The sequence below is a fragment of the Lolium perenne genome, chromosome 4 (assembly GCF_019359855.2).
Source record: "Lolium perenne isolate Kyuss_39 chromosome 4, Kyuss_2.0, whole genome shotgun sequence".
Taxonomy (NCBI): domain Eukaryota; kingdom Viridiplantae; phylum Streptophyta; class Magnoliopsida; order Poales; family Poaceae; genus Lolium; species Lolium perenne.
In genome coordinates this window covers 96,159,704-96,174,580 of record NC_067247.2, presented here as the reverse complement: position 1 = coordinate 96,174,580, position 14,877 = coordinate 96,159,704, and the positions used below count along the sequence as shown (strand labels likewise).

Genomic DNA, 14,877 nt, shown 5'->3' with positions numbered 1-14,877 from the left:
TTTAGTGTCTCTTTTTCTGACAATCACAAACTTGAGAGGGGAAAACAACATTTACAATTCGGCCTGCTGACCAAGAAACTAAACCCTAACTATCTGTCACTCGAATTCCCAGATTGCCCTCCTGTTCGGCTCCTCCGCCTTGCGATCGCTGCTACTCCTCTTCATCACTGCCTCGGTGGCAACTCCGGAGACCACTCGACCTGTCGTCTTCGCTAGCGAAACCTCGGGAGCAGGTTCTTGGCCTGCCGGGGTCGTACCTTGCGCCTTCTTGGACATGGAGGGCGGTGGGCACATCGGCGGCGCCGGCACGGGCCTGTACTGGTCGTGGAGGCGGTGGCATCTGCAGTAGCACTGGTGGCGCCTGTCGTAGTCCCGGCAGCACGGCTGGAAGCGGCTGCACCGGGCGAACTCCTGCGCGCTCTGCACGCGCCGCATCGGCGCTGGAGCGGCGCCGCAGTTCAGGCGTGCGGGCGCGACAAGCGCCTGATCGCTGTGCACACGCCTCATCCTGGGCGCCAGCGGGGGACGCCCTGACGACGACGCCGCCGCACACGGCCGGACATCAACGCCGGAGAAGAACACGCGGAAGCTCGCGGACGAGCGCGTCGCCCTGAGGCGGTCGTACTCGTCGCGCATGTGGGCGAGCTCCTCGTCGCAGGTCACCGACACGAGCACGCCGTCGTCGTCGTCCGCGAGGCGGTACCTGGCCGCTGACACCGTCTTGACGCCGGCCAACTCTCCCAGCTTCGCCGCCAGCTCGTGGAACGAGACCTCGCGCGGCACGACGATGACGCGCGTCTCGCCTCCCACGTACCGGATCGCACCGTCCGGGCCGCAGGGCAGGAAGCGGCCGCCGTGGCTGCACATCAGTCTCAGGCGCTCGGCGCCGGACGACTCTGCTGCCGCCATCGATCGCGTGATTGCTCCCGTCGCCGAGGAGTCGTGTGGGAGTCTAGAAGAGAGGAAAACAAGTTCGGTGTGAATGTATCGATCCGTCCGCGCGCGCACCGGGTGCCTCTGCTAAATAGGCATGCTCGGCTCTAGGCTCTATCCGATCGCCAGTTCGAGTAGGACTAGTATCCGAATCCTATTATTCCCTTAGCTGAGAAACATAACGCAATCAAACTTAACTGCGCAAAATATTGTGAAGTATGAACAGAAACCGTTAATGCTCCGTTGGTGGTACCGTGTGACATTTTATAAGGTTTGACCGGGAAGAACGTTTTTTCTAAGGTTAACAATCTTACACTTAAGTTTTTTCCGTTCTCAACATGTAGAAATCCTTTGACCTGTTCTTATTAAGACTGCATTGGTACATCTGTTTCTCCTAATCAGCAATGAACAATACACAATATATGTTTTTAAACGGAGAAAAAATGCCTCATCTCATTAATAAGAAGAATATAATTATACCAAGAGTGGAAGAATGGAGGCCGAGCTACATATAGCCCTTTATTTTTAAATATTTAGAAATCATATTTTAAGTATCAATTTTTTTTGACAAAGAATCTTGTACGTAGCCAGTGATGAAATCTACAAACATGCAAAATCTTAATGTGGAATTCGTTATATTTTAGGCTACACAAAGTGACAAATATGTGGATCTAAGTACTGCACATTTCAAAACTGTAAAACTTGCTAGAATTTGTTATTTTTATGTAGCCTAGAATATGAAGAATTTCAAATTGAGATTTTACATGTTTGTAGCGTACATCATTGGCTACATCTAGAACTTTTTTTTACTTCAAAATATAACTTTCAATTTTTTAAAAGTAAAAAAGCTACATGTAACACAGTCTCCATTTGCAGTTTTTGGAATTATACCCTCTTAATTACCACAAAACCGGTCATAAACTGCTACAGAAGCAGCAATATATCGTCATCAAACACGACCATCGGCTCCCTCGTCACAACCTAATCGAGCCCCCATGCCAAACAATCCGCCTCGATGAGCTTCACGGGAGAATGTTGCATACCGCCTAGAGGCATAGGACTCCAACTAAACCATTTCACAGTAACCCAAAAACGTGATGTACAAACGGTGACATGACTTGGCTCTGCTCGCCACTGTCATCGTTGTCACACAATTTGTGGCGTCATTGGATCTATAGCCGACACCTTTGCATCCACAATTCCCTCCACCTGTCGCTCTGGCCACCGCAAACTTCAAACACACGATGCCCTTAAGGGGATAACGACGCATGACCACCATCATCGGACAAACCAACTGGTCTGAGATTGTCACTGGATCTAGGTAATTCACCACAAACAATGACCACCCATGATACAAGCCTCTTCGCTGGAAGTTCAGAATGCTAGAATTAATCAAAGTCTTAACTCTATGTTCAAAATGTGTGAGATATGACCAAGACGTTGGGTTCCCCACCTTATTGCCACTAGGTAGACAACCCCTATTTGATTCTTCAAGGGAAGAATCCAAAATGCAGAGACCGCCTCTCTTAGTTCCAGTATGGATATCTCTTCTCATGAAGAAGAAATATAACCTTTCCTCTCCAACTTCAAAATGGTGCTCTTTTCAAGAACACATGACTAATCAGATTCCGCTGTCTCGCAACAAAGAGGGGAACATCTTTCAGAGCAGAATGCATAATGAAAAAAGATCGTCAGATCAACAGCAACGAGGACAGCAGAACGTACAAGTTACTTTGTTGGTATATAATTCAAATCCTGAATTACCATTGGCTGCAATTCTCAATTTTATAGGTTCTGTCTACAAAGAAATGCAGTCCAAGAGGACGCGACCTTATTAAGCTTGGGGGAAAAACAATGTATAGTTCTGTTCTAACTGCATAAATAATACCTCTCCCTAATTTCCATATAAGCTCTCTGTCTGAGTTCCGCTTGGCGTCCAAAACTTCAAAGCTAAACCATGACCACGCCACTATCTTCAGCAGCCGTCTTCTCTCATCTACCGACGCGCTACAGGTTTCCTTCCTCCTGGAGCTTGCTCATCCTCGTCGGAATCGACATCTCCATAGATCCACAGCCCCACCCTTTGCTTCTTTGCTTTCTCCTGGAACTCTTCCAGGTTCTTGAGGGCTGTCTTCCTCTCCATGGTGTCCCATCTCTTGCTTCTTTCAAGCCGAGCAAGCCCTTCCTGCACATCCAGAATGAGCATGTTACGAATGAAAATACATAATATGAATTTTCAGAAGTTATATATGTCGAATATCATTGAAATATAATTAACATGTCATATAAACTAGAGTAAGCTGTAACTGATACCAGTGCTTCCACTTTTTAATAATATTAAATGCAATGATTTTAGAGTTTGGATTCATATATATATATTACGGTGCCATTGATTTTCTAAGACACAGCGGCCATCTACTCCACAAAACGTTTTTTCAAGCTTAAAGAACTAGTGGATAACAAATGAAATGTAAAGCATTTCCGAAGTAACATTTGCAAACAAAAAACAGCACAGACAAGGACAAATACATTGCCTTAATCTTGTATCCTTTTCAGTTTTCAAGGTCAACACTAGTCGCAAAAGAAAAGTGAGCCACTCTTGAGTTATTGTTATAAATTATTGTTATAAACCTACTCAAACTGCTTGAGTGATATTCTACAACCTATTTTCATATCATGTAAAACTATTTTCATAAAGAAAGATCCTTGTGGAAAGATCAAAGCAGACTGACTTCGCAGAAACTCCCTAGACACTAAACATAAGCTCATGAGCAATTCATAATGCATAACAGTCAGTAGCACAAACCTCAAGCATAGCAGCATTTATGCTGGATTCTGTCTCAGGGTCAACAAGAGTCACAATGAGAATAGTTCCAGTGCCCTGTCCCCTTGATTTTCCACCAGAAGTGTCACGCTCTTCAATCATTGCCTGGTACTGTTTTGAACTGCTGAGAAGGCGTTCACTAAGATACTCGGCTGCTTCCTGACCACAATCATCTTCCAGACCAGGTACTTTTATGAAGGCAAGACTGCACAGCTGAGCAAGAGCAGGAGAGGAGGATATTGATGGGTCTGCAGGCCGTATGCGACTGTAAGGAACCACTTCCTGGTTACCAAAATCAATGTAGAATACTTCAAACTTGTCATCTACAGACTCTACAGCTCCTCGAGGTCCATTAACAATCTGCAGGTGATATAACGGAAATGCTTCAATTAGTATACTGGTCATTTCAGTATCTGTGAAAAACCTTAAACTAAGTAGCCATCGGAACTTCAACAAGAAGTATTTTATAACATGGTAATTTTAGCAGGAGAATAGTAATTGTTCAACATGAAAAACAATAGTTTTATTTTAGGAAAATAATTAATTGAAATTAATGAAACGGGCACGCCAATTCTCAAGGTCCACTGGCTCATGTAGACACTGATATTTGTTGAATGGACATCAAGTTAAATGGCTAATGACAGGTATAGGCCTGAGCCACTGTCTGAAATGTATAACCAATTGTAAAGCTGGAAGTAATTAAGAACACAGTTTGACTCGGTAGATATCTTAAACTAAGGGCACAACATACTGTTTACAGGGAGAACTTTAAATAATTAGATATAGCAAACAAACTTTCAATGAAGTTGCAAGAAACAATAAGATAATGAGCATTTGAGCTTAGTGCAATCTATGACCTTGAAGAATATTTGGTTAGTTTCAACATGAGTAAATTAACTGTATCCATACCATGGCTCTATTCCAGGAGTTGTCGAGGCTAAACTGAGCAAGGACTATCTCTCCCTTCACAGGATTAAAAGCACCAATGACTGGTGCATCTTTAAGTTTCAACGATGCAAGCTGTTGTTGAATGGAAGATACTCTCTGGTCACCAACTGCCTGGGCATAGAACTTTCCACCACCAAGAACCTCAGTAGCAACAACCTGGAGTAAGGTATTATAGCCATGTCAGCACTATTGTTAGCAACGACAAATATGTACTATGTTCCAATATTTTCTCATCAACAAACCTTAAGAATTTCTTTTTGTTTGGATGCAGAGGCTGCTCCATTTGAAACTACTTCACCCTCAACGTAGTTCTCCCATATCTTGATAAAGAGGTGTCAGTAACAAAAAAACTAATCAGGTACTCATCAGGTACTCAAAGATGAAAAAAGAGTTACCTTCAGTTTCTGCTGCTTTGCAGACTTTTCCGCTCTTGTGAGAACATGAGCATCTGGAATCCTATCCAACGCAAATGAACTAATCTTGGCCAAGCCAGCCTCCAAAAGAACAGAAGACATGTTGGTCTTGGACTCCCACAAGGACCCTATAAATGTTCCAGTTCTATCAACTGCCTCCACCTCAATCTGCAAATTGATTTGCTATTAGAAATGGAAGATGGGAGATATGGACAAACTAGAGAGGTACCTAAGTTCATACCTCAACATCACGCTGTAGAATCATCCTCCTCATCAAAGCAATAGCTTCACTCGAGTAGGGCTCATCTTTACCAGGGCATCTAACACCGGACAATGAAAAGGCGATGCTGCAAGTCTCCTTTGGAATTGTAAGTTTGAAACGATGGCCACTGAAAACATATTCAACAATGGCTGTGTGCCTCCTACTCCGCTGTAGGAATGGAAGGAAGTCTTTGGCCTTCTTAGCATTTACCTGAGGCGATATTCATTGATTATAAGCTAATAAATGTGTGGAGCAAATGTCAAAGATAACTAATGGCGCAAGCAAAAGTTTCAAACCATCGTTAAATCAGTTATATGCATCGCAGGAGGAATCTTGTCAGAATGGAGTCCTTTCTTCCCTTTCTCAGCACGTGAGTGAGCAGCTAATAGAACATCAAAATAATGTGATCTTTCCTCATAGTCACGGTGTTTCGATATATTAGCAAATCCCCGCGAGAGCAAAAGCTCAGCAACATTAATTCTAGGCTGGTTTCCTGTGCTCGGAATAGACGATGTGTCATCTCCGCCAGCCTGTGATGGCGAAGCTTGAAAAACCGAACCATAATCCAAAACTCTGGTATCAGCCATCTTTGTTGCGGGCACACCATTCTGTCCATCCATGGTGCTGATCCTTCTAGAATATTCCATTTCCACACTCACCTGAAATTTTGGAAAAAAAACATCAATAACTTTTTCACCATTGTAACTTCAGTCAGAAGGCAAGCCCAACACATACTTGTTTGCCAATCAACCGTGTGCGCAAAAACTCCTTAGATTCACGAGCAAATTTGACAGGCTGATAGTCCTCTCTGCGAGGATTGCCTAGCTTAGGAGCTCTAATACTAGACAGATTAACCCGCCGTTCTGCTAAAGGACTGCCAAGTGGAGCAGCATCGTCAGCAACAATAATACAATCACCGCTGACCACTTCCACCACCTATGAAGACATCAACATGAACCAATTTAGTTACAGTCACATGAATTATGATAAAAACACTGAGAAGGTGCAAACCCACTTTTCCAGTGAATTTCTGGTCATGGATAGGCTTCGAGTCTGTCACTGGTGGCTTAAATGCATTCCACATTCTAAGCTTTTCATCTTTTGCCTGAAGTTCGGCATTCTTCAGCTTTATTTTGACTTCAATATCTAGCATGTTCGCACTCCACTCAACATATTTCGCAAGTCCCTGTAATGGGAAGGGGAGGTTACAGAACAATTTCGATATGAAAAGGTCCAACAATTCACAGAAGCAATTTAGCAAAGCTTGCTTCTTAGAATGAATAATGTGAACTCAACATGGGTATGGATAAACAGTTAGTCATACATTTTTGACAAGCTCAAGGGACAAGTCCTTTGCGGTATCACCGTCAGGGTAATACACCGAACCAATTATATTGTTATAAGTATCTGTGCCCTCGACCACAATCCTCACCTACAAAAAAAAATACAAACAAAAAATGATGAAAGATGGTAAACATTGACTCCAAAGATGGGAAAAATTGAAACAAAAGGTGGCTTACATCTCTGTTCAGAACTCGAGTCTCTGTGAAGTGTTTAGCCTGTCTTCCCCAACTATCTGGTGGAATTTCAGTAGAGACTGCCGATGCAGCAAGCCTCTGTGCTGTTGTCAGTGGTGCAGGAGCTTCCACAGAATCTTCACCATTTGCAGTGTCTTCGGCAGTGCCATCTGCTTCCGCAACAACAGCTGGATTCGGTGGGCGTCTCCCCATGGATGGAGCCTACGTTTCACAGTTCCTAATGTTTACCTTCTAAAGGTGAATACGTATGGAAGGAAATAAAAACTATATATGATAGGCACACCTGTACTCCAGCAACATAGATCTGTACAAATTGGAAACTTGGGAGCAGGTAAACACGAACGGTACTGCCATCGCGAACTTGTTCGACAACTGCTTCCAAACTCTTGCCTTTATTCTCAACCACAAAACCCTTCGCATCAAAACCACTCGACTCACCAATTGCTGATGGTGGAAGATCTCTTATAGATTCTTCAGCAGCACCAGGTTCCTATAAGTTGGCAGAGAATTAATGCATACAAAAGATAGTCATCATTCAATTGAATATTTGTAGCCATGGAATTCAAAAAATGATGGCTGCAGGACAGGAGGAACCCCCAAGAAAACCGACCTTGCTCCAACGCCCTAAACCCTGTTCCTTAGCAAGGTCCTCCAACCTTTGCAGCTCAGCAAGCGATGGGCTTTGTTCACCCCCCTTCGGGCCTTGCTCCTTTACCTGAACAAGCAAATAAGATTTAAACTACCGAAACATTTAGCACAACTAAACAATTGAAGAAAAATTAAATGATCATCACCCTTGCCCATCCTGCAGCAACTACCAAGTAGGCAACATTCTTGTCACCGAGGTAAACAGTGCCGAATTCTCGTCCAATGTTGGGAGCTGTGTAATCCACTCTAAATGTGACCTCCTGCAATATGTTTTAGTTTTTAATTTTCAATAGAAAAGAGAAGGTCTCATGTGAATACACTGAATATACTATATGACTAGGAGATTCTGGAATAGAAAAAAGAGGATTTCATTTTCACATGGTGTACCTTTCCTATGCAGTGTTTCCTCAGAAACTCTCTGCTTTCCCAAGCAAATGGTTCATCCACTCCATTACGACGAGCCTAGAGCAACATGAACTTTCAGAATCAATAGGCAAGCACAAAGGGAGAAAACACTAAAAAAAATGTAAGAGTTGTGCAACAAATATCAACAACTTTATTATAAGTGCATCCATAAATGTTAAACTATATGAGGAAAACGCTATAAAACAGTAAGAATAATAACGCAATAATGAGAAGAAATTCCAGTTAAAATATGAGCTTCCAGAAGAAATTCCAGTTAAAATATGAGCTTCCATTGGCTACCAAGCATAACACGGAAACCTATTTCACTACAGAAAAAAGGGAAGAAACAGGCACAAGGTTATAGATTAAACAATGAGTTTCCTAAATTGATTGCACAATGAAGACAAGCAGTAAGTTAAAATGCCAAACCAATGTCGACAAAAAGTGCAGATTGAATTTTAGCAGCCTTCATTCACACACAAAAAGAAACCTTACCAGCCTTGGGGCCATAAGATACGACAGAGTGATGGACTTCTCTGGCGGGATCTCTGCCTTTGTGCTCCCCATGATGAGAAGACAGTCCCCAGAAGTCACGGCCTTCACCTTACCCCTTAGCCATCCTGAAGCTCCTGTGTTTGATGCCATGATAGCAGCTATATACTGCATTTAAAAGGAAATGCAATTCCATTAGCTGTTTAGCCAAATTTAGTTGAGTCCTCTTCCACAATTCTTATTTTAATAGAACAATTTATAATTTTCTTTGCATTTGGATTTCACAAGGTGTAGGTGACTAGAACGATGGAAAAAAAAGATCATATGTTGAATTAATTAAAGATAATTAATCATCACAATGCCGACAATTCTCACAAATCCAATCCTACAACAGTCCTATTATGATACAGATACTCAATATCAATCCTACACAAACAGCAAGAGACAGCAGAAGGAATATCACAAGTAACACCACGAATATATGTAAGAAAGTGAATTGACATCAACCAGACCCTTATCTACACCGCTGTTTCTAAAAACGAACATGTCCCTGTAAAAGGAGACAGTGCACCAGAAAGATACGGGCTGCAAGAGTCCAACTGTTCTGGGTTCGACCAAACCTAGCCACTTAGTCATGGTTAAGCCTCCAGATCTGCGACCCGGTGGGCCTCTGGTGGTGAACTCTGTCAGGGTCACGTAACTGGAGGTTTGGGATTCTGCTGCAGCACGACTGTAAATTTTGTGTTTGTCTCGCAAAAATTGGTTAGGCTTGATAGATATCGGAATTCCTACAGAACACATTTAATAGTGTTCCGTCTTTTACATATACGGTTGGGTTTTTTTTTGCAAGTAATTAGACTTAGAGTTGCATGTTTAGCATGCATTGCTCTGCCTCCATCTGCTCTGAGACATGTCAGGAAGGTCGACTATGAGTGACGACAGGGATTGGTGGGACTCTTGCAGGATTTCAGGGTAGGCGAAATCTTGCTGGTGCAGGTTTTCCAAGTTTCCTTTTACAGGAACATCCTCATACTATACAATTTCCTACGTAGGATAAGAACCTGACACGATGTACTGCCTACCTGCTGACCACTTCAGGTTTCTACTCCCACTGTTTCCTAGTATTAATTAACTCTGATTTAGTACAGCGGTGTACTAAATCAGAGTCAATTAATAGGGAACGGAGTGAGTACAAATCAGATTCTTACTGCCGATATCCTACTGTCCCGTACTACCATCTTTGTAGTATTGACATTAATTATTTGCATGTAGAAAACAGTAGATCTACGTTAATGCCCGAAAAAATAAATCGATATTACTTTCAACCGGATCGAACAGAATCGGCGCCTTACAGTATACGGAACTATCGCTAGGACAAGATATACAAAATATAGCAACAAACAAACGAATCAGAAACACTCCGGATGAACCAATCTCAACATGTACCGCATATAGATATACAAAATCCGATGCAAAACGGGCGGAAAAAAAAACTGCAATCAAAATCAAACAACAGAACAGAGCAGAACAGATTACGCCTCCAAAGCTTCGAAGGCAACTTGCACCCGGGAAGAGATCAGAAAAGGAAAGTAGAGCGCATCAGGCCAGACAAGAACAAGCAATTCGCCGTCCATCAACTTATACAGATTCATCAATTCGAGGAGCCAATCACGGCGACGAGGAGAGACGGTAACAGAGGAGAGGGAAGGATGGTGGCAGCGATTCTCACCTTGGCGTGGCGGCTTCCGCCTCCCGATCCGCGGGAGGGATCACCGTGGGGTTTGGCCTCCGCCTCGTGATCCGAGGAGGAGGATGATCTCTGATCCCGATCTCGAGTTAGGAGGAGGGAGGAAAAAAACTGCAGGAGTGGGAGCTTCTACGCAGTATAAAACGTAGATGGAGCTTCCCTTTTTATTAACGCCTTTTGGGTGGGAAGCTTCTTTTTGGGCTGCGGACTGCAAACTCCTGGGCTGGACTGCAAACGTGCGGGCCGTTATGCAGTTAGGGACGTGTACCCTGGAAAGAGATTTCGTGACGTGACAAAGGGAAAAGAATGACGAGGATACGTGCGTGCTCGGCTGCTATCTGGAGTTCTTTTCTGTTACGATGGCAGCTGCCGGATGTGGCTCTGCGTACTCTGGTCCAAAGTTCATCTCAACAGAAAGAGGGTAAAAGTGGTTGTACTTTTAATCCACCACAGATTAAATCTAGTATTCTAGAAACCTTATTCGTCCATCGGTTTGGCTTAGCGAATGTTTTTATTTCCCATTTTCCTAAGAGTTTGGGATATATATGACTTACACCGGAAGGGTACTTTGATTACATCAAACGTCATTGCGTAAATGGGTGGTTATAAAGATGAGATTAAGTATTTGGAAAGTGTGAGTTGAGGCATATGGATCAATAGTGGGATTTGTCCATCCTGATGACGGATAGATATACTCTGGGCCCTCTCGGTGGAATGTCGTCTGATTAGCTTGCAAGCATATGATTTGATCATAAGAGATGACATACCGCGGTACGAGTAAAGAGTACTTGTCAGTAACGAGGTTGAACGAGGTATGGAGATACCGATGATCAAACCTCGGATAAGTAAAATATCGTGTGACAAAGGGAATTGACATCGTATGTAAATGGTTCAATCGATCACTAAGTCATCGTTGAATATGTGGGAGCCATTATGGATCTCTAGATCCCGCTATTGGTTATTGCTCGGAGAGGAGTCTCGACCATGTCTGCATAGTTCGCGAACCGTAGGGTGACGCGCTTAAGGTTCAATGTCGCATAAGTAGATTTGAATATGGTATGAAGACGAAGTTTGTTCGGAGTATCGGATGTGATCCAGGATGTCACGAGGAGGTCCGGAATAGTCCGGAGAATAAGATTCATATAAGGGAAGTTGATTTCTGGGTTTCAGAAATGTTCGGGATTTTTCCGGTGGTTGACTGGAAGGTTCTAGAAGGTTCTGGAGGGGTCCACCATGGGGCCCACGACCTAGGAGGCCTAGCATGGGCCGAGGGGATGCTCCCTGGCCTAATGGGCTAGGGGCACATAGCCCCAAGGCCCAGGCCGGCCAACCCCCTAGGGTTTCCTAGGGGGGATCAACTTGGGGGAGGGGAAAGCCCTCTTCCCCCTCTTGGCCGCCGCCCTCCCCCCCCCCCCCCCAACCCTAGATGGGAAAGGGGGCCACCTTGGCCGGCTGGCCCCCTATATAAAGAGGGGAGGGGTGGCCGGCCACACCCCCCATCCATTTCCTCCTCCTCTGGCCGCCTCTCCCTCCACCATACGCTGCTCCGGCTTAGGCGAAGCCCTGCAGCTTTTCTTCCTCCACTACCACCACCACGCCGTCGTGCTGCTGGAATTTGGAGGAGATCTACCACACCTCAGCTGCCCGCTGGAACGGGAGAGGAAGGAGCTTCATCGACACCGTACGCGCGACCGAGTACGGAAGTGCTGCCGGATTGCAGCACCGGGGACGATCGTCTACACCAACAACGAGATTAATCTCGTAGGCTTTGGAATCTTCGAGGGTTAGTCTCATCTCCATCTCGTTGCTTCGATCTTGTAGATTAGATCTTGGGTGTTCCATAGATTAGATCTTGGATTTATTCGTCTTTGCGGTAGGAAAATTTTTGTTTTCTATGCTACGAACCCCATCAGTGGTATCAGAGCCATGTCTATGCATAGATCTGTTGCACGAGTAGAACACAATGGTTTTGTGGGCAGTGATGCTCTTGTTGTTTTAGTTTGTGTACTTTGCTTCTTGCGGGATGGTGGGATGAAGCGGCCCGGGCTAACTTTACATGACCGCGTCTCATGAGACTTACTCCACGCTTGACATGCAACTTGTATTGCATAAGTGGCTTTACGGGTGTCTGTCTCTCCCACCATAGTGAAGATTGTAATTTACACTTCTATTGTCAACACTAGTATCACCGTTGTGGTTCATGTTCGTAGGTAGATTGGATCTTACTCGAAAACCCTAAACCACGTAAAATATGCAAACCAAATTAGAGGCGTCTAACTTGTTTTTGCAGGGTTTGGTGATGTGATATGGCCATGATGTGCTGATGATTATATTTGATGTATGAGATGTTCATTATTGTATTATGGCAACCGGCAGGAGCCTAATGGTTGTCTTTAATTTTTGTTAAAGACATGCGTGTCTATTTGTAAGGGTACATTGCCCCTATGTGTGGTTTTGGTAATTAATGACAACCCCTATGGACTAATGTTTTCATTGAGTTTATATGAAGGAATATTCCATAGGTACTACTTGCTCTCCATGTGTTGGATTCAAGTATGGATGCCATGAAGATAAAGATATACCTTGTGTATTGGCATCAAGATCATCGGTATGAAGATATATATGTGATATGATCAAGAAGAAGAAATGAAGATGGAGTTCTTATGTGGAACTCAATATTAGCCATGCTCTATCTTAAGTGAGTATGAGAAGATACAAGGTTGAGTTGGGCAAGTTCAAGATGAGCATCTTGAGTGGATCACATGCTTGAAGCTTGCCGTCCATTTGGTGATAATGGACATGTGAAGATGTGCATCAATGAAGCTTTCCCATCATGGTGTATGGGGGAGCATTTGTGAGTATACACGAAGTGATGGGATGCGCAAGGCAAAGGTATGACCTTGATAGGTTTTCCTTTTACCGGTCTCGAGGTGGTTGATGGGAGACCGGATTATAGGATAGATAGCCGCACTATCAAAAGGGGCTTCCGGTTGGGTAATTTGATCACATCGTCTTAGGGAGCTCAATCCTTGCATGCGTTGCATATTCTTATTGCTTCTTGGTATTTCTCGGTGTGAGGTTCTTGAGTTTGTTGCTAGCTTTACAACAAGCCCAAGTTCATCGAAAACGGAGTTCACATGCATCTTCTATTGCGTTTTCGAGGTTGGGTGATTTTACCGTTTATTCATGATATAAGGTTCTACCTTTTATATTCATGATAAAATCCCCTCCTACAGATTCTTGGGTTTTCACTTTCCATAAGATAGCATTTGTTGTTATCTTCCAAACAAAATTGGTTTCATGCGATTCGGAGTTCGGGAGCATTTGTTATTAAAGAAAAGGGAAAAAGAGAAAAGGATAAAAAGAAAAGAAAAGAAAAAAAGAGAGGCGTGGCAGCCGGCCGGCCGCCCGGTCTGCCGGGCCGCGAGTCAGCCCACCCGGTCACCGACCGGCCTGGTGGCTGGTGCCATCCGGGCTGCTTCCCGGGGGCTTTCGGCCCACGTCCGGCGGCTGGCCCGGTCACCGACCGGCCCGCCGGTGCCGGCTCCGGCCGGACCAGCCTCCACGCCGGCTGGGCCTTAGCGCCCCACGCGGCCCACCTGCTCGCCCCGCGCGGCCGCGCCTATCCGCCGCCCAAGCGCGCCTCTGCCCAGCCCCGGTCGGTGGGCCGGTCCGACCGGGCAGGCCACCGGCCTCTCCGGCCCAGGCTCCGGTCGGCCGGCCTGCTGGCCGGCTGGGCTATCTTTTTTACTCGTTTTTGAGCCGTTTTTCACTCGGTTTTCTCCCCAACGGTTATTTTTCTCCCTAGACTATAAATAGCCCTTCTTCCACCTTGAGCAATCAGTTCTTCCCATTCTCTCTCCTCCATTGCTACTATTTGAAGAACTTGCTCTTCCCCTTGAATCCTCCAACCATTCTTGCTCATATTTGAGGATTTGAGAGAGGAGATCTAGATCTACACTTCCACCAAACCATTTCTTCTCTAAGTGAGGGAATCTCTTGGGATCTAGATCTTGGAGTCTTTGGTTGACTTTCCCCTTGTTCTTCCTCTCCAATCTCATCCTAGCATTCGTTGCTTTGGTGGGATTTGAGTGTGAAGGACTTGAACACCTCCGGTGTTCTTGCTTTGCATCATTGCATTGTGTTGAGCTCTCCACCACGATTTGTTCGAGTGAGAGACCGTGAGCTTGTTACTCTTGGAGGGTAACCTCCTAGTTGGCTTGGTGATTGGTGCTCCGGTGATCTCTTCAAGAAGATTGTGAAGAGGCCCGGGCTTCTCCTTCGTGGAGCTTGTGAAGTGGTTGTGGAGCTTGCCATCTCCGGAGCGGAGGAAAAGCTAACCATAAGGAAAGGGCCATTATCCTTCGTGGGTGTGGTTCGGAGAATAGGGTGAGCCTTCGTGGCGCGGGGAATCCTTCGTGGGACCTCCACTCCTCCAAACGTGACGTACCTTGTTGCAAAGCAAGGGAACACGGGAATACATCCTCGTCTCCGCGTGCCTCGGTTATTTCTATACCCGAGCTCTCTTTCCTTGTGATAGCCATCGTGCTTGAAGTACATATATCTTGCTATCACTTGTGCTACATATATCTTGTGCCTATCTTGCTTAGCTCTAGTTGCTATTGTTACACTTAGTTGAGCTTAGCATATTTAGGGTTTGTGCTTGT

The 14,877-nt window shown here is 44.8% G+C and overlaps 1 protein-coding gene across 1 annotated transcript; it reads right to left on the bottom strand.

Annotated features, from left to right (window-relative positions):
- Positions 1–2,655: 2,655 nt before the first annotated feature.
- LOC127293379 (ribonuclease TUDOR 1) lies at positions 2,656–10,353 on the bottom strand. Its single transcript, XM_051322977.2, has 17 exons — positions 10,193–10,353; positions 8,467–8,631; positions 7,954–8,028; positions 7,713–7,826; positions 7,529–7,633; positions 7,202–7,408; positions 6,901–7,119; positions 6,705–6,812; positions 6,396–6,566; positions 6,116–6,316; positions 5,677–6,039; positions 5,360–5,590; positions 5,101–5,286; positions 4,948–5,025; positions 4,667–4,861; positions 3,740–4,117; positions 2,656–3,118 (listed from the first exon to the last, which is right to left on the bottom strand). Exons 2-17 carry the CDS (start codon positions 8,614–8,616, stop codon positions 2,930–2,932), a joined length of 2,970 nt encoding a protein of 989 aa, XP_051178937.1. The 5' UTR covers positions 8,617–8,631; positions 10,193–10,353; the 3' UTR covers positions 2,656–2,929.
- Between the last annotated feature and the right edge of the window lie 4,524 nt (positions 10,354–14,877).